Source organism: Melospiza melodia, chromosome Z, assembly GCF_035770615.1.
Source record: "Melospiza melodia melodia isolate bMelMel2 chromosome Z, bMelMel2.pri, whole genome shotgun sequence".
Lineage (NCBI taxonomy): Eukaryota > Metazoa > Chordata > Aves > Passeriformes > Passerellidae > Melospiza > Melospiza melodia.
Window position 1 is genome coordinate 10,029,348 of NC_086226.1, and position 20,187 is coordinate 10,049,534.

The 20,187-nt window shown below is 44.4% G+C and overlaps 1 protein-coding gene across 6 annotated transcripts in view; it reads right to left on the reverse strand.

Annotated features, from left to right (window-relative positions):
* Positions 1 to 20,187, reverse strand: part of PDZD2 (PDZ domain containing 2) — a 201,584-nt gene that overhangs the window by 58,264 nt on the left and 123,133 nt on the right. For 4 of the 6 annotated variants that reach the window (XM_063180983.1, XM_063180981.1, XM_063180979.1 and 1 more), the window contains one exon: positions 9,943 to 10,345. In XM_063180983.1, the coding sequence (XP_063037053.1) occupies positions 9,943 to 10,345 (403 nt within the window). Of the gene's footprint in view, positions 1 to 9,942; positions 10,346 to 10,847; positions 10,979 to 20,187 lie in introns of those variants that run through there. The other 2 variants (XM_063180982.1, XM_063180985.1) reach the window with 2 other exon arrangements.

The following is a 20,187-nucleotide window of genomic DNA, read 5'->3' on the forward strand; positions in this document are numbered from 1 at the left end:
AACTCCAGAAATCCTCCTCAAGGACAGAGAGCGGGGCACTACCAGCCCCTACCACAGCCAGGAACCAGGTGATATCCAGCCTTGCTTACTCCTTAGGAGAGGGAACTATATTCCTTAGCCATAGGCAGGTCACAAGCACCCTGTGCAGCACTTGAGGACAGGTTCATGACATAACTGGATGTTACCATCTGCTACACAACAGTTGGCCTTTGCTACTATATATATGCTTTTGCAAATTATTAGAAATTGTAACTACTTCTGTAGATAAAGTGCAATCGTAATTGCTTTGTGAACAGTGTAACTAAAACTGCGCCTAAAGCAAGGCTATCACAAGATGTAAACCTGCTTGCAAAGGATGTATCACAAGATATAACCACTCTTGAAAAATGTATAACCAAGATAGCACAGGCAGCGAACAAAATACCATAAAAGGAGTCTAAAGTGGCATCAGAAGACAAACCTGGACTGTCCCCCTGATGGACCATTGGAGACTGTAGTTGTGGACTTACACAATGCTGTGGCAACCGAAGGCGGAGTTGTAGTAAACTGGCTCCAAAAACGTGCAAAATCACTTGAGAAAGTAATGCAACTGCAACTGTATAAAGGATTGCTGGCTAAAAAAATTGAGTGAGCCTCTGGCTGCTGCCATGCACTCAGAGCTGCCACTTTTGCTTCATTGATCTATCCCGTATTAAACCCTTCAAATTTTGTGGGGTGGGCTTTGTTTCTCACCATGACATGAATACTTGTATAAGACAATCCAAAGAATGCCACGCAATTCACCTGAGATTTGGCGAAGATGGACATTCAGAAAGACACACTTGCTTTGAGATAAGAAGCAAAAGAAGCAAAAAATTGTCAGGGACTTGAATAAACCTTGACTCTGCCCAGATGCACCCCATGGACTTTGCCTGTAATCCCAGGCAGCAGCAGCCCTGCCTACATGGATTCCTCCCAGCAAAGGATTTCATGGACATGATGAACCAACATTTGTCAAAGTCAGTCTCAGAGGATGAGATGAGATTGGGTCATCTCTTGAAATCCCTTCCAGACTTGCATTTTTTTACTTCCCTCACACAGCAAGCAGAAACACAAATGGTCAAGTCAGGCTGCAGCTGGACTAATGGCTAATTTCTATTCTCCACAGTTACATCACTCTTAGTGACTCAACTTTCCTCCCAACTTGGCTCTTTCAAGCAGGCAGTCCTTCGGACCACAACATCATGCCTCCTCCTGCTTGAATCTGATCAACTTCAAAGTGCTTAGGTTACAAATAATTAAAATGTTTTTAAAAAGACAGTATGAATATTCTACTTGGATTAATTGTGAAGTGGGGGGCCCACAGGGGAAGGGTCATCTTATGTAACCGACCACAAGTGAGAACAGAGAATACAACTGGCAGCTTCCAGTGGGTCCCCACAGGCCGTTTTTTTCTCCACCATGAAGCCATTGTACATCAGGCAGCCTCTGCTGAGAGCGAGCCTACATCTGGAATGAACTAAGAGAGCTGCAGATCAGAAAGGGAGCGTGCTGCCAGCGCGACGTGGGGAAGCTCGCCTTCCGCCCGCTCCGAGAGCACACCATCAAACACTCCATTTCATAAGCACATCATTAATAAAACAAAAAGGAACATTTTTCCTCCGAGTGTTGAGGAAAATAAATAAATAAATGAGCAAAAGACACTGGAGCCATTCTTTCCCCCGCTTCCCCTTCACTAACTAATTGCAGGGGATTTAAAAGGGGTTTGACTTATTTTGATGATGCTGTGTTCAAGAAGCTGCAAATATGTATATACAAAAGAAAAAAAATTGCTTTGAAATCTTTCATAAAAGAAAAGCTTGGCAGGAACAAGGTGCAAACAAATGGAAAACAGAAACACCGTAAGTAGTTAAAAAGCCAGACAGTAAAATGGAAAATGTAAAATAGTTGTCTATGAAAAAACACTTTCTGTCACAGCAGCAATTCAGACGAAGCTGATGCAAATATGTAACAATTTTAAAACAAAAACAGAGATAAGCCCTGATATGGCTATCAATAACCATGCAAAGTCTGTATGCACACACCAACTGACTGACATGGACCTGAATGCAGCCCATGGGATGACTCCCGCCCTCAATTCCACATGGATTTTTACTGTCTGTCTGCAGGGACCAGTTCCCACTTACAAACTTCTCAGGGTCTCCCATCAGGAGCAGCAGAAGCAAGCATCTTCCTCACCAGTCACCAAGCTGCTCTGGAAACGTGACACTGAACAGAAAGTTTCAAGTTCCATGCATTATAAAAATTTACTTCGAGAAGCTTCACAGCAGCTGGCAACCAGCATGCTGATCACAAGAGCTGAAAACCAGCACAAAATGCCCCAAAGAGCATTACATTAGACCTGTAGTGCAAGAAACCCTCTCTACATGAACAGGGAGAACATTGGGATGGTCCCAGCACACACCACTGCCCAGCATCCTTCACTGATGTGAGATCAATTAAAAGCACTACTCCCAGCACCCTGCCCCATCTTGGATCACATCATGCCTCCTCCCACTATTCCTCATTCCCCAGCAGGCAGGTGGGACAGACAGATGGGTAGCTGGGGAATTAACTGGCACCATCACATACCAGGTGAGCAGCTTGAATGCATCAGTCTTAAGATACAGTCAAAAGCCATCACTCTTCACATCTCAGATATTAATGTGAATGACTCAGCACCGGAAAATCATGCCAAAATCTGATTTTTGCAGATTCATAACAAAACAATTATTTCATTAGTGGATAATGAGTGTAATTTTTATCTGATCTTAGCCATTTTAGTTTTAAGGTTGATCTGAAAGCAGGACCCCTGTTGTGATCTACTACCTTGGGTTTTGTTTTCTTTGTTGCACAAGCACACTAAACAACTCCAAGATAAATCAAAAGCAGGGGAGGGAAATAATCTTAAATTTCTTTATCAATAAATTATTCCAAGACAGGAGTTCTTTGTCCATCCTTACCGCCTGTGAAAGTTTCTTAATGCTGAACCACTGAAGCCTTTGGTTTCTGCCCCTGGGTGATGCAAGCCATACAGTGTGTCTCCTACACTACTTAAAAGAGGGGGGGGAAATCCCCAAACCCAACAGGAATCACACAGTATTGACAATATAAATTCTCCATGCCCTCAAAGCCAGAAGCACAGACACAACTGTGATATCGTTCAAGTGTTCATTTCTGATCTCACAAGTCCCCTTGTTTGGACAAACAGCCGCCAGACGTTTGGCATCTTTTCACAAAAATGTGAGTACTTTCCCCATGAAAAGAGAAGTGTCCTAGGGGATGAAGCCTGGGGAACAGTAAAAAGCAAAAACATACCCTCCCCCAAACACAAACACATAATTAAAATACACAAAACAGGCAGCACAGCAGAGTGGATGAAAATTTCTCGACTTCAAGCAAGACTGTCGCCCAGGGATCCATCTCCCAAGACAGACTGCTTGTTGACATCATTTCCTTGGCAAGGACTTTAACATTTTATCAGCCAGTGCAAGCACCTGAACGACACCATCACCCCTCACAAAAACCTGCTGGAATCATTTGTCATCCTGAACCATCACCATCTGGATTGCACCCCTCTGAACTGCTCCACTCTTGCCACCAGCTGAATCGTTATTGAGAGATCAGACAAAGGATTTTCTCCTCTGTCTCTGACCCTAGGGGGTTTCTGCCTGGCAATTGCCCCTGAGGAGGCTCAGGCTTTTACAGGTGTTTGCACCCTACTGGGTACTGAGTACCCAGTCTCATGCTCTTGGTGGGCTTTTGGGAATGGCTGGTTGCTTAGTCTGAAGTTTCTCAGAAAACACCCTTGCAGCCTGCAGCAGATTAAAGCCCAGCCTAGAGTAGGTCACCACACACTGATGTCAGCTAAAGAGGGGTGTCTCACAGGGACTGGTATTACATCTGTCCACAGCAGGAATCTTTAGGATTTGCTCAGTGTTTTCAGCACTCTGCCTCAAAAATTAAGTGTATGTAGCTTTGTAATTCCAACAAATGCCTGAAACATTGCAGCACCTAAGCAGACAACATACCCTATTTTTAGGCATGTCCACTTGGTTTCAACTATTCACACTCAATGATTAAAATATAAAATGGTGTGAACTTGAATTTCAGCTAAAGCTAATCATTTGCATTTCAGTTGTGGGTTTGCTGTCTCTATACTATGGCACACAAAATATTAAGAGAAAAGGCCCAAAGACCCACTTTCTCTGTGGGTGGGAAATGCTTTCATAGAAGGGTTTTCACCTATGGTTTATGATAGCTGAGTATGGCTGAGCCCTCCTGCAACAGAACCTTGAACATTCCCGTGCTGCCTTTGGGGATAGCTCATTTCCAAGAGTGAAGACCTCATTTCAAGGTGACACAGTAAAACCAACACATTGTAACTTATCCATTACAAGACCATCTCTACATCCAAGCACCCTTGGAAAATTCAGTACAAAAACAAGATAAAAGGACAGGTTGGTATTACAAATTAAAGTCTACAGCACCACAGCTGCAGCTATCACTTAAATCACAGCAAAGGCAAGCAGAATCTTAAGTCAGTTGAAAAAATTTGGCAGCAAGCGACTTAACCCCAGAAAATCAGGATGCTTGTTGTTTTATGGCAAGGTGGAACATAACTGGCAGCAAAAAATATTAACTGTAATTTCACTGCTAGTTACATCAAAGCACTTCCTAAAACCCCAAGCAAAAACAAGGCCAAGTTTTGTCAGTGCTGTACAGCTGCAATTAAAAGACAGCCCTTGTCCCTAAGAGAGTTTACAACCCAAAACAGACAACAAAGAGGAAAGACATGCTTATCACAGCGCACATTAAAACTTCAAGACAGCAGATAGCCCCAGGATCCATGTTAATGAAAGTTGGAAGAAAACACAACAGATAAAAAGATGTTAAGAACTGAATCAGATTCTGAGGAAGGCCTTTACATGACTAAAAGTATCTACATTAACACCTAAACCCAGCGTTATTTATGTCTAAACCGTGCATCACAAGAATCCCATAAAAGCCTTGATGAAACTGTAATTACTGCTTAGGCTGCCAAAAAAAATAGATGTAAAGCAACTTAGCTTCAGTAGCTTCACTGGACTACCTTGCTCACAGCAAGTTATACAGTTTGGTACAGCAAAAGGGTGAGAATTTTTTTTTTCCCATCAAGTTTAACAAAATAGTAAAATGCTTAAAGCCATTGCATTATCTCAAGCCTCATGTTTTGATTCCTGTAATGTGCTATTAGCCTTCCTCTTCTGCTTGGCAAGATAAGGAACATTTTCCACTAACCAAAAGTCAAGGTAATGCTGGCATTTACCAACACTAATTGGCAAGTACTGCTGTAGAATGGCTGTCAGCCTTCCCTAACTGCAAAGTAAAATGCAATTCAAAAGCATTCATCCCTACCCAAGATGAGCCACGTCAGTAAGAAAGCAATAATGGGCCCGAAGAATGAAAAGAGCTGCTGATAAAATGTACCATGCAGTACAAAAGCAAGTCCTGGCTGGTTCTCTACACACAGACACGTCTGTGTGCACCTGTATACAGGCTCACACGTCTGGAGAGAGTTGTGGTCCATGCAAGCTGGGCTCAGTCAGGCTGTAAGAGCAAAGCTGGCTAGGCAGGCACACTGCTCTGGGGACTGAGACCAGAGCAATGGGGTTAACAGCATGGAGCCGAGATCCTCAACTACTGCCCAAACACAGACCTGCCCAAAAACCCCTAGGAGGCAAAGCATTAACATTCCCTTGCCTTCCCCTTTCTCTCCTTTTGTAATAGATGGCACGCTGACTTCAGAAAAGCATGGTGCACAGTTTGCAGAACCATCAGATGCTAATCTGTTTCCATCCTGGAAAGGCATCCCACCACAACCCCACCCCACAGCGCTACCACCACCCAGGACACCCTGAACTCCTCCCGTGCCACGTATCTTTGGCACTGGAGAAATGCTGAAATGCACAGCCCCAGCTCCTCTCACCTGCCTCCCTTAAACATTAAAACATTTTCACGCTGCCTAATGTTCTTTTCACAGTTTCCACTAGTCACTGATAAATTTGGATCTGATTTCAAGACCTTAATAATTTGGATGCTTATAAAGAACAGAATTCAAGGCCACTCTGGGGGTGTCTTGTTTTTGCTCTTAACAGCTGGGTTTTTCAGGGTTTTCAGAGCATCCTGCTGAGGACGGAGGAAGCCAAGGTGGCTAGTCTGTTCTGGTATAATTTATCTTTGTCCAAGCTTCCTCTGGCTTCATCAGTGAAAGCCAAACCTGGCCAAACCTGAAAGCCAAACTTCTCATCATGCCAGCAAAACCTGGATCAGTTTAGGTCCCCTCTGACAACCAGACTCCACCCCTCACACTCCTAATCTGATCTTTGCAAACCCCAGTCCTACTTCTGATCCCTGCCCATGCCAGCTGTATCTGGCCATCTCTGGGCACTCCTTAGGGGCTGAACAACAACAGAAAGCAGTCCACAGATCTTCTAAAAAGACCAGGACAGAGAAACTGAGAACAAAACTGAGGGATTCTGTCCTACAAGTCAAGACAGTGAAACCACAGGACTGGTATATTGAGTGGAAAGTTCACAGTTTCCTTTTCTTTATAATTTTTAGTGGGCCCCAGAAGCCCCTTCCCATGCTTCTCTTCCATCTATGCCTGTATAATCACCCTGCAAAACTACACCCTGTCTCAGGCCACTGAATAGAAGAAATAAACTTTGATATCTGTGTTTAAGCTTCCAATCTTTACAGGATATGATGGGTCATTACTCCAGCTCAGAGGCTGCCTAATCTTAAATCACTGCCCTTGCCTCCCACTGCTGCCAGCCTGGGTCCTCTCCAAGGTCAGGTCTGCTTTCCAGATCTTAGAGATCTTCCTGTCAGGTAGATACACAGCTTTGCTGCTTTGAATCCCCACATTTTTAAAAGTCATTTAGGTTCATCCTAAAAACACTGCAGCATAACTTAACCACCTGTAAACATTAAATGCTGCCTGCTAATTGACAGGTACAATATTTACTGAGGGTAACATACCAGCAGACAGCCTAGCAGATTTGTTTATACACAGTGATAGCAATGCCAAGTGCAAGGAGAGACAGATCAAGATCTGAGAGATGAAAGCAAGCCTGAAGAAGGGCACTGGCACATGCACACAAACCAGTAACGCAGGAATCTCCTGGCAGGTTCACTCGACAAACAGTATTCATCTCGCCGGTCGCCTCAGGATCCAGCATTGCTGTTATGAGCAGCATGCACAGAGAAAATGGGAGACAAAATGGCAGAACAACCCCTTGCTTGTGGGAGAAGCACCCTGAAAGCAAAATGCACTGAAATGGAGAGTAGATGCCTCAAAAGCTCTCTCAGCACAACATTCCCTAGGCACTGGCCATGAGCTGGCCACTGGGATCAGCACAGCAGTGGCTGAAGACATGCAGATCAACCCAACCTCTTCTCCCCTATTTTGGTTACAACTTCAAACTAATTTCCTACAGAGAAGAAAAAAAAAAGGAATTTTCCTGGACACCACAATTCAGTTTCAGTAAAGCTCCAATCTGCCTCCTGGGGTGGGAAAAGAGCAGAGGAGAGGGGGACCAGGGAGGTCCTCCCACATCCATGCTGGTCCCCGAGTGGTTTCTCAAAGCCTTTCCTCCCACCTGCAGCCATCTAGTCTGCCGCAGGCTGGGGCTCCCCCAAAAGCAAATATAGGGCTCCCCAGGGGCACAGGGCTGACAGCTGTGGATATTCAATTAGCCAACATGTGGAGGAGATGGTGAGCACGGGGCAGGCAGCAGGGAGGGAGCTGCTTTCCCCATGGAGAGGGTGCCCTGCCAATGCACCCTGTCCCTGCTAGGGAGGAGATAACTCATCCTGAGGCTACGGGAGGTTTGGCTTGCGCTTTGAAGCCTGGAAGGAGGCTGCAACTTCTGACAGGACATCCTGGATGCTGTTTTCAAAAGGCTCCTGACACAACTGGATCTCACCTGCCTGAGTGCCAGGTCATGCTTTGAAAATGGAGCTGGAAGTGAGATCTGAGGCTCTCAAGTGTATTCATTCCTCACCTTTTTTCTTTATTTTAACAGGAAACAAATAATTTTGAAAATTTTATTCACCACTGCCCCTATTCAATACTTAAGAAACTTAATTAGGCCACTCATTACTCTGATAGCAGCTACCCCACAGATTCTGTAAGTGATGGGCCTCTGTAAGCCCCCCTTGTCATTAAAAAGCAAAGGATGAGCTGGGCATACTATTCAGGCTTCAGATATTCACATTTCTCCTCATTCAAATGTCAGGAAAATGTAATTAGTACTGACACAGATGGAGGTCATATTTCCAAGCAAAATATTAGGGGGGAAGGAAATAAAAAAAAAATAGAGAAGCAATTTTACTAAATGACACTAGACCACAACTGAACAGATTACAGCTCTTGAATTTTTCCAGTGCCTCAGCTATGTTTTTACATTTCACGAAGCCATCCTTTGCATTAAAAATTTATTTATTGCTCACATTGATACATATATGTTCTGAATTTAACAATTTACTCCTCAGACCAATTTGATTCAAAACATAAAGGTAGCACTAGCACAAGATGGCTCTGGATCAAGAGTTTCTCTTTTTTTACACATATATTTTTGGCTTTCCACTTCAAAAAAAAGTCTGATCAATTTCATTTACAACATGTGTTTAGATATCTTCAGAACAGATTCAAGAAGCCTTTATATGGACCAGAACTTTCAAAACACCAAATGATTCAATTTATTTATTTTTAAGCTTTTAATGTTTTCTTTCATAATGACTGCAGGTATGAGGCTTGCAAGAACACACCCACAAGCACCCTACCCTTTCTGTGGCATCATAGAATCCAACATGTCTCACTGATGCAAAGAGCAAGTTTTTGCAATTACGCTTCTTTTAAAACCAGAGGTTTTTTTAATTGCTTTTAGCTCCTACAAAGTACTTTAAATTAAATTACTGTAACTTTTCAACCATGATCACCACTACCCTGGAGTAGTGCTGAGGAGCACTAATTCAGAGGGCACGTTTAATTCCCTGCTTTTCTCAACAGAATTTAGTGATGAGATGTCCACTCGCAGTGCTTTGTTACCAGGTTTGAAGTCTTAAAACCAAAACCAGCTGCTGCAGGCAGCCCCGAGCCCAGCAAAGCAGCCTTCATCTGTTTATACTATCAATGCCTCTGGAAAGATTGGCAGACAGTGCTTCTGGTGATAGATGCATACTGAAACCTGATCAAGGCTTGGGTTATTTTCCTCCATCCAGCAATGCTGCAATTCCAGACAGGCAACAAACCCCAAGATCTCCATTAGGGCAAAGAGAGAAGCAATGAAAGCCCCAGTCCCACTGTCGTCCCAAACATTAACAAATTGTCTATCTCATCAACTCCGAGCAAAATCCACAATTACTTCCATGTGGTTCCCAGATACTGGCCAAACAAGTTTCGTATCACAAATACATGCAATGCGGTCTGGTGCATCAAAAAGGGAAGCTTCAATCCCAATGTTAACATGAATTGCAAGGTGACATCAAGTCCAGGCAGAGCTAAACATAAAGCTCCAAAGGACAAAAATTATCATCTTCTACTGACATCTCCTCCTCCAGTGTTAGAGGGTCATCGGTTGTCTCAACAAAAAATCCTGAGGCCAACCCTGACAGGTCAGGAGATTAAAGGACCTACCCACCATCAGAGATGGAGTATGACAGAGGTTTCCAACAATTACTATTTCACTCTCCAGTCCTCCTGCCCCGCTGTTTTAGATGCCATCCCACAGCTGTTCAGTGCCCGAACAGCTTCTCTTATCACCTACAGGCTCAGCCCAAGGTCAGAGCATTGAAACCAGAGAGAATTACTTAAGAAATCAACCTAATTTGCTTGCATACCTGCTGCTTTCTTCTCCAGAATAATCAAATTACACATACCTGGGCAGCCTGGTCCCCAATGTCTGGCATGCCATCATCCGACAGCTGGCCCCGGTAGGGAGCCCCGGGGCCCTGGTGCTGCTCCTCCCCATTGCTCTCTGCTTCAGAGGTCTCTGGCTGAGCAACCTCCACCTCCATCGGGGTGCAGTGCCCGTTCCCGTGCTCCGAGCCCAGCTTCTCCTTGCTGTCCTTGCTGCCCGGCGTCCTGGTGATGACCCCGAACTTCCTGGTCCTTTTCCCATTTTGAGCAGCTCTGTCTCCAGGCTCGGGGCTGGGCTTGACTTTGGGGTCGCAGCTGTTGCTGTTGTTGCCGTTGGAGGGAGGCAGAGGCGCTTTGCGCTTGATGCGGCGCAACATGATCAGGTAGACAAAGCCGCCATTCCAGCACTGCTCGGCCAGGTAACTGCAAGCAAAGGGATGAGAGATGTGTGAGAGCCACGGACCACTCACCCTGCAGTGCCCACATCCCACCTCAACATCCCAACTCGCTGAGCCCCGTGATGTTCGTGCACTGTCTCAGCCAGCTGATTACCTGGCGTATGGGCAGGTTAGGATAACGTGAGGAATTGGCAAATGCTCTTTCCTCAGTATCAGAAGAAAATACCAGGAATAATTAACAGTCCTACCAGCCACCCAGGCTGATCCCACCACAGCACAACATGACAGCTGATAAATGCCACCAGTTCACACGCCCTGACCTCCATATCTGCAGCACAGCAGCATGTAAAGGTGAAGTAAGGAAAGGAGAGCTGAGAATGTTCCCAACAGAGTATTAAAATAAAGAAATACTTTCTAAAAAAAATTTTTTAAATCAGGCAGGATTCATTTGTGCAGAAGCCCATAGAGCATCTGCATCTGAAATGAGCCTTCTTAATGAAACTAATCTTCTGCTTCAGCATATGTACCTGCTTTGAAGGCCGCTGGGAAAATAAAAAAAAACAGCCACTAGGGTAAGCAGGCACAGCACCAATGGCCCCAGTACAGCAAGGCACAGCACTACAAGGCATCCCAGATGCTTCATAGAGACGTGGAAATCAGGCGGGTTTCCTTCATAACAAGCATATTCTAATCAAAACGGGGACCAAGTCATCTCAGTTGTGCAAGGAGCAGCCCCCAGGTTCTCCTACCAGAGCAAAGCATCACTTCCCCTCCCAGAGTCTCGGAACATGCCTTGGTGGAATTAACATTTCTGCTTCAAACAAACCCTCTGTGACCTTACAGAAACTGCACCCACTGATGCAAAAGGGGAATCCAACTTCATGCTTCTTTTAGAAAAGGATATACCTCAACCCAAATTCTTGAAATATTTGGGTTCTGAGCCAAGGGTGTAACCAACTGAGAGTACAAACAAGCTGGAATTTGTATGTAGCAGGTTTGTATGTGCCCTTTCACACTAATTTAGGCCCCAAAACTATATTGCCTTTCTCACTAGTGAAGGTAGCATGAATTTCCCACAGCATTAAGTAAGCCTGTGCTGCAGCTGCAATGAAATGAACTCTTTACTAATACAGAGCAGTTGCTGAACCTACAGCTTTTAGAGGAGATGAGAAACTAGGTGTGGAGTGGAACCACAGATCGTAAGAGAAAACAGCACAGCACAGAGAGAGGAGGAACCACGCAGGAGTCTGCCACCAAGTTTTTTGCCTCCCTGCTGCTTGTAGGCTAATTTTCCGTTTCCCTTTCTTAAAAGTTGTTTGGCCATAAAATAAATCCTTCAAACTTCATCCTGCACAGAGGTGACTTAATGGCAAAACAGGAAAAGCAGCTATGATAACCCCTGAAGCAAAGGGGTGAGGAAAGCACCCGCAACTACTTCAAGTAAGCCAGACCAGCCTGGCAGTGGCTGGAAGTAATGTGATGGGTGTGTATTTCTGTCCAGGGACAAGGACTGGTATTTTCACTCCACTTCTTTGCAAAGCTTCAATGTCCCCCACAGACAACATTGGCATTCAAATCACTTATATTTAATTAGGAAGACTGATGTTTAAATGAATACCACAACTAAATAACCTTAAAAGCAGCCCTGGAGCCACAGATGGGAAGGACAACTATGCTTGCTGTGCCAAAGTTCCCAATGAATACAAATTGAACTTCAACTCCCTGGACAGTCCTTTCAGTTTTCACCAGGCAATCCTTTTTTTCCTCCCCTTCCCCAGACATAAAGAATATTTAAATAAAGCCCTAAACCCATCTTTTTCCAAATGGCTGAAAGCAGACAGCCAACAAGCCCTGCCAGTTGGGAAGTCTCTGCAGCAAAGGTCAACTGTCTGGGTGGCCACAAGGTGACACTTGGCTCTGGGAGACACATGAAGCAGGCAGGACCTGAAGGGTTAGCATAGAAAAAAAAAATCCTGAGCTAACATGGAATTATTTTTGATTATCAAGTTAAAAGAAGAATTCTTTTAATCAACTGAAAAGGGGCAATTCTGTTCCAGAAACAATATGGGCTGCCTGTTTTTCACATTTATCTTTCAACTCAAATTTCAAGGCAGCCAGTAAAGTTGATTAAAATTCATGACTTTTGCTTGCAGCAATACCAGTGCACTCTGATCCATCACACATAAGCCTGATAGCACTGCTTCTCTTGGCACATGGAAACAGGAAAGCAGCTCCTCTTCCCATAGTCGTGTGCCTTATGTGGGTGCTGCCCACCCTGTCTCTATGCAGTGTCAACTCTGCCTGATTTGTTTCTGTGCAGGTGCACGTATATGGGGCTTTTTGAAACACCAATCTCTGAACTAATTACTGATGTATTTTTTAATGCCAGCAACCAAGTGCATGCATATCAACTACTTGATTTAGGAAGTACGGAGAACAAGAGGGAACTTCACATATGTCCAAATAAAGTAATTCTAAAGAGGCAAAAATAATTTACTATTTCACCTCCACTCATGGCCCATTTATTCTGTTCATAAAGTGTAAAGCTGTAAGAAAAAAGGGAGGGTTTTTTTCCTATCCACTCTTCATACACAATCACCCCTCCAGTCTGGAGCAGGGTTACAGCAAGTGGTTATAGATGCAGCTGCACTGAAGTCAGCAGAGCTGCGATGATTTACTCCATATGTTGAGATGGCCTGCATGTTCCAGGCATGCAGCCTGTAGTAACTCACAGGCTTATGTCTTGAGTACTTCTCAGCAGTTCAAAGAACACAGTAAGTTTCCACACACACACAAAAAGAAGTGTTCTCTGGGTCAGTGAGCAGTTACCTTTGCATGGCAGCAAGTCACTGCATACACTGGATCATGTCAGGTATTTCCGGACAGGCTAAGTCCTGCTGGGAGCAGGGATGCAGTAAGTGGCACCATTATCTCCAGAGTTTCTTTCAAACCAAAGACCAGGAAAACTAGCCCTGATAGAACACTAAACTCATAATACAAGATAGGAGACAAGTTGAAAATAATATACTAAGAAATTGTGGTCATTTTATTGTATTGCCCTTCCAAGATGGGGATGATAACCAAGGAGCCTGATCCACTTGCAATTTCTGCTAAGTACATGCCAGCTACTTGGCTAGTTTCCTTTTCCTTCGCCATTTCTTTCCTGTTTAAGTAAAAAGCAAAAAAATAAACCACAAGGGAAGCACAGCAAGCCCAGAACACTGTGCAAAGAACAGGTAAGGTTGTATTAAATGAGTGAGAACCTTCATATTTTAAATTGTTTTCTATCAATCCAGGAGCATCCCATGCCAGAACAGAAGGGGATAGTGAGACAGGCTCAATAAAATGTAATTATACAGTTTCTGGATAGCAGAAAACTGCAAAAATATGGAAAGAACCTCAAATCCACCTTCTCAAGGGGTTGAAAGTGTGCAATGCAGGAAAGCTTTGGTCCCTGTAGAGCACTTGCAGAGATTTTTGCAATCAATACACCAACAGTGTCTCAGGCAGGGCAGGATCAGAGCTGATGAGCATACACAACAGCTCTCAACACAGATGTAGGGAATCAACAGCAACCTCCCAATTGTCACTGAGTTTGAACACAGACCTCAGCTTGGATGGAGAAGGTGTATGGACAAAAAGCATCCCTAATTCAGCTTTGATTTATCTAAATTTATTGGAAAATGAGACTCTCTGTTCTCACTTTGGTTTGCAGAGGATGGAATATGTTTTGGTTGAATACACCAGCTAAGAAACCTTGAGCAGATACTTCAGCTGCCACCAAATCACAACACATAACAAATCCTATTACCACTGATTTTAAGAACGCAAGAGATTTTACTAGCTGTTCATACATCTATCAGTATCAGTAACCAAACCAAAACATTGTACCAGCAGAACACTCATCCACACTTTGCAAGGTAGTGTCAAATCTCCCTGGCACAGCTGGGAGTCCCCTCAGACACTGCAGCATCATCTCCACAAACAGGATCTGAAAAAAAAATCACTGAAATACTGGCTTGGAAACATTTCCCACTGGCATGCTCAGAAGGAAGGACCACCCAGCAGCTCCTGCTGCTTTGATCTCACCCTGGCACCAGTGCTGGTGAAACCCCAACCCATATAAGATGGAACCCTTAAGCAGTGGGAAGACTAGTTCTTCTCTGTAGTAGAGAAACCACGAAAATGTTAATAATCTTTAAAACCAGAGAAAAATTGTTTTAGACTTGAAACAAAGCTGGAAAGTTACCTCTCGCAAAGCTCAACCACAGACTGGAAAATGCAACCTGTAGCAGGTATCAAGGGACATTTAATACCCTTTTTGTATCAAAGCTATAAAGACAGAGACACACATTCACTTCCTTGGGAGACTATTTTGAGTTATTCAGGCAAATCCCATTTCTACCCTATACAGCTGAACTAACTGCTGTGATCATAAAAACTGATAAACTCACTGAGTTTATTCCAACCTCCCTGGCACACGTGACGTGTCAGACTCGGAAATAGTGTCTTAGACTAAGACAGTAATTTTGTCCTCTTTTTTTACATATATATATATATAATTGAGTGTGTGCATGTATAAATATAAAGGTTTTCTGACTTGACAAGAGCATGCTGTGACAAGCTCTCTGTCACATCCTATCTCACTTTAACAAATACAGACAGCCACACTGAGCCATGGAAAAATCAAAGCAGATCCAGCAGCCATAAGAAAGCATCTGGATCCACTTTAGGGTCAGAAATATTGAAGTATGTTTATTTTACACTAATAATGCTATTTAGCATTTCTCCAGAAACCTTCATCCTGACAGATCAGAAAGTGCTTTGGAAATGATACACAGAGAGTATCATTGACATCTTGCCAGCCACCCCACCATGCAGCTCACCAAGACAGAAACCGAGGCAGAAACTGAGCAGAAACCTCAGTTGAGACAACCACTTTCAGAGCCCCTGCCTAGCCCTCCTGGGACCTATAATGTCCTTTGCAGGACAGACAGACCATTTTTATGCTCTTCTCTAAAGGACTTTGGCATGGTAAAATGTCTTGAAACTCAATCTTCTTCAGGCTGGAAAGATGAAGGGCAGTGCAGATCCTCGCAGAACTGAAACCTCCAGACCCAAGGGGGATTTTAAAAGCTAAACTTAACATTTCTCCATGATGTCTGCAAAGGAGCAAACTTGCTTTTCAGGTAAGGCAAATTAATGACTAACAGATAGTGACTGATGTTCCTTATGAAACCCTCACCTCCCTGCTGTCACTGTGCAAGAACATCTGTCCCACTAAGGACTGATTTTGGCAAGCACCAATGGGAACTTTCCACAGATTGCCACGTCTTCAGCCAGGAGTTGGGCTTGCCTTAATGTCTGCAGGCAAAAGGGAACACCAACCTACTAAGACCAGGGCAAACCTTGCTACATCCAAGCCTGCAAGAGGTTCCAATTCCTGAGAGCTGCAAGGACGGACACCTGATGACCAGCCCTCTCATGGACCTCCTTGGAGGATTAAGCTCTCCTGCCATAATTTATCTTAGCAGAAAGCAAGTGTTAGTAAACCTGGCTGTTACTTCAACAGTCTTGGGCACAGAACTGAAGCACACCAGGAATGAGCTTGATCCAATATCTCATCACCAACAAGCTCTTTCCTGCCCCAGGCTCTGCAGGCAATGGCACAAACAAGGGACACAATGTTCTCTGCCTCCCTTAATAAACTTGAGGAAAGGCAGAAAGGGCAAAGGAGAAGTCAGCCATGGAGCTCAGCTACTAATCACACCCAGGGGGAGCATTCAAACAGCACAGACAACACAGAAGGTGCTCCCATCTCCCTTTTCAGGATGAGCAACCCTCAGCCCTCAGCTTGTGACCAAGGTTAAGCAGCAACAGCCCTAAGTCTCTCAGCAGCCATGGCTCTCTGTGGCACACTGCGTTTTTCTCAAGATAGCCTAATTGGCAGCTTTCCAAAAAACAAAACTGAATCCAGTGGCTTTCTCTATGGCATGTTTTTCACAATTAAAATTATAGCACAGAATGCAACTAGATTTAGCACAATTTTGAAGAAAAAAACAATTTTGGAAGTTAAATTTCAAGGTATATTTAATAAGGCTGGCAGGAGGCCTTGGGCAAGACCTCCTTGTACACTGTGAAATCCCAAACTCTCAGGAATGGCGGAAAGGGAGTGGAGGGAGGGTTGCTGCTGTAATTCCATGGACTTCGTGCCTGTCTACAGCTTTTTCTGGAAGATGGAATTGTGACACAGGACCAAGATAAAGCCTGGTGAAACACCTCACTCTACCTGGCACGCAATGATGTGGCTTTGAATTTGGGAAGACAGAATTCCTTTCCTCTTCCTGTACTCTACATCCCTGACAGCAGCCCAGGCAAGTCTTTCCATGGAAAGATAGGGCCAACAACATGGCATTCCACAGAGTTACTGTAAGGTCTGAGCTGGTGAAGCCACTGGATTTAAACACTGCAGTTTCACAATCAACTTATATCTGGGATCAGCCTACACCAAAGAGCACTACAGCTTTCCTCCCACCCCATATCCTGCCTGCTCGGGTGCTGGCACAGTCATGTGGGCAACAGTACAAATGAACCCAAGGGGGGAAACGATCCACCTTGAAAATAACCCAGCCACAGCAAACTTTTAAAAACTCAGTCCTCAAGATGAGGATTTTAAACACAGACGACACCCTCATCTGATCACACACCCTCACCTGGTCCCAGGGCACAGAGGCAGGGACAGCAGAAGAATGGCAGTGGCAGGGGACCACACTTCCATTCCCACCAACAGCCCTCACCTACACAGGGCTGAGACGTGTGTGGCCACAGCCCAGGGCAAGGCAGTTGCACACACCTGGCAGACAGGAGCAGTGTCTGGCCTTGGCTGCATGGCATCCACACCTCCCAGTTCTAAAACCCAAACGACGGCCACCCTCTCCGCACACAAGGAAGCCCAGCTGAATCACATCCCCAACACAGGTGGGGAGAGAAGACCATTTCAATTACGCTGGCACAGCAAAAAACTCGCATACTTCTGCCCTGGACATTGATGAGATGCTTCAAAAGCACATGCAGGGCTTCAGGAGACCAACAAGCAGAGCAGGGACCCCCAAATTACAGTGCACATGGAAAAATGATGTGAATGGCCACTGATCCCTCTCTCCTCCCGGAACAAACAACTGAATAGAATGACTTGAGGAGCTTTATAAATTCTCCACACCTGAGGATTCCCCAAAGCCCTGACAGACACCCCAAACCTAGCAGATTTTGGAGCTGCAGGCATCATAAAATCCTTTGGGATTTGCTGATGTATGGCTGTGCTGGCAGGGCAGGGCAGAGCAGTGATGCTGCATTCCAACTGCTGAGATTTTGGACTCAAGCTTTACAGAGATCCTGATCTTAGTGAACATGCAACTTCCACATCTGCATTTACAAGTCACAGCAGACAGAAACACAAGGTGCTTTTGGGGTTTGGGTTCTAGAGACAGACTAATGGGTGTTAAGGAACCAAATTCTTTTTGTTTCTTGGTTAGTGGCAGAGTGTACAAACAGAAGTGGGCTAATCCAAAAACCATCCTGGCTCCAATTTGTTAGCTCATAGCTCTGCTGCCAACAGACATTCTGCTGGATATGCAGCCACATTCACAAATATAACTTCCAGTTACAATACACTAAGCAATTTAAACCGGCTAGTTATCAATTTAAAAATTACAAAAGCCTTGGCTGTAACAGGCCAAAATGACACCAAGTTTCATATGGGCATTATCACCTGTGTTTACTGAGTGACCTATGCTGTGTTACTGCTGATCAGATAGCCTCTCCCACCACGATGACTTCCTTTAGAATACAAGATCCTGGAAGCTCCAAATATCGTCCTGCGCAGCTCCTCCTGGTTTCCAATGCCCCCCTGTACACCTGATGTTTCACTGAGCACTTAAGAGGCAGGCTGAGTTTTATACCTCTTCTATGTTTTTAACAAAGAAGGCATCAAATTCCCTTTCTCTGGAAGCCCAGAGGTGGATCTGCTCTTTCCTGCATGACATATTGTTCCTACCAAGGTATAAAACTCACTCCATACTGGAAAGCCCAAATAAGCCCATTTGCAAAACATGGAGCAGAATCACAGAACACTCTTGAGCTGGAAATTTCTAACTTTCTGAGTTGGAAAGGATCCAACGTGGATCCTTGAGCGCAATTCCTGGTCCTGCACAGGACACACTCCCAAGAATCACACCACGTGCCTGAGATCAGTGCCCAAAATAAACCACCCAGCTGGAAAGCACACATGCCTCACACGAAGGAAGAGGGAAGAGGGTCAAAAGCCATCCACGTGTGACCCAGGTACAAAGTACCTCCAGTGTGTGATGCTGCTGCCAGTTCACCCAGAATTCTCAAATCTTGTCACTGTGTTTACACCTCGCCACCCTATTTCCAGGGCTTCCTGCCTTTCCTCCATGCTATTTTAGGATCATCCCTCTAAAACAACCGCTTTCTAAGCATCCAGCTCACATCCTTCCCTCTTCCTCCCTGCAAATCTTTTATCTAATTCTGCCCCCAGCTTCAAATCACACCAGGAAGCAGTGACAGCCAGGAATAGATTTAACCGGAGAGAAATGGTTTGTACTCAAAACTGAATGAGTTCAGCACAGACGATATTCTTCACCATAATCCAGGAATTTTGCACAGACAGAGCTGCCAGGGAGGATGCCACAAAAATTTCCATGTGTGATTTTGACAACTCCCTGATACCAAGCTTGCTGGTGGGAGGACTGCAAGACCATGGGGTCTGAATCTGCCCCCAGCCAGCACTGCTACAGCAGCACAGGGAAGTGCTAGTGGCAGGTACAGGCTGTTTCTGGGAGGTGAGATCACCCCTTTGCCTATTTTTCCTCATGCAGAAATTACCACAAATGCCCAAAAGGTAAGAGAACAAACACATCTCACTAAAATATCTTTTATTCCAGCAGCAAAATTTTACAACAGTATCTCAAATGGGGGAGAAATAAAAAAAAAACCATGAAAAAAAACAAAATAACAATCTCTGCAACATTGTTTTGGCAAATCACATTATTTAGGTTTTAACATTAGTTGTAATTCCCAATGTACCTCTTTCCACTAAGAAGTGAAGGTTTGGATGTCTGCAAGCAATGAAAATGAGAGCCAGAAAATTTAATCAAGTCTACTTTACAGCAGGAAGCAGTATGCTGGGTTAGAAAAGACTTATTTCCAACGCTATTGCAGGCTCACTTGAACTCCTGAGAGGAGCCCTATTAACAGAGAGAAGCCAGGCTTCAAATAACCCTGCAACTGCTGGGGGGCAGATAGGAAAGGAACAAATTCACAGCTCTCAGATTTATTTGAGGGGGGCCAATTCTAGCAGCAAGGGCTACTCGCCTTCAGAAGACTGCTTGGCTTTAAGCATTTTCAAGGATTCTTCCTAATACTGAAAATGGTAGCTACTTAAATCAACTGCTTCCTCTTTCCTGTTATTCAGCATCCCCAGATCTTGCAATTTGACCACAAAGCTAAGAAATGTGTATTTGAGATGAGAAATACAGCTCTTCACTAACAGCAAAATGGAAAACCGAACACTCCATCAGAGCAGGGGAAAAGTTGGAAAGTATGATTCGACAATACTGCAAGAAACCTTAAGAGGTGGGAAAGAGCCTGAACTCATACAAATGTACCCATACATACATTACTTTTTGTGATTTCAGGACAGCTAGGCCCAAGGAAGAAAATGAGTAAATTTTCCACAAGTGGAGAGACTCTCAACACGCCCGGCAATGCCGTCACCCACGACCACAATGCTTACAGGCTGCCCAGACTCAGCCCTCCCTTACCAGCCTGTCAGCATCTCCTTTCACT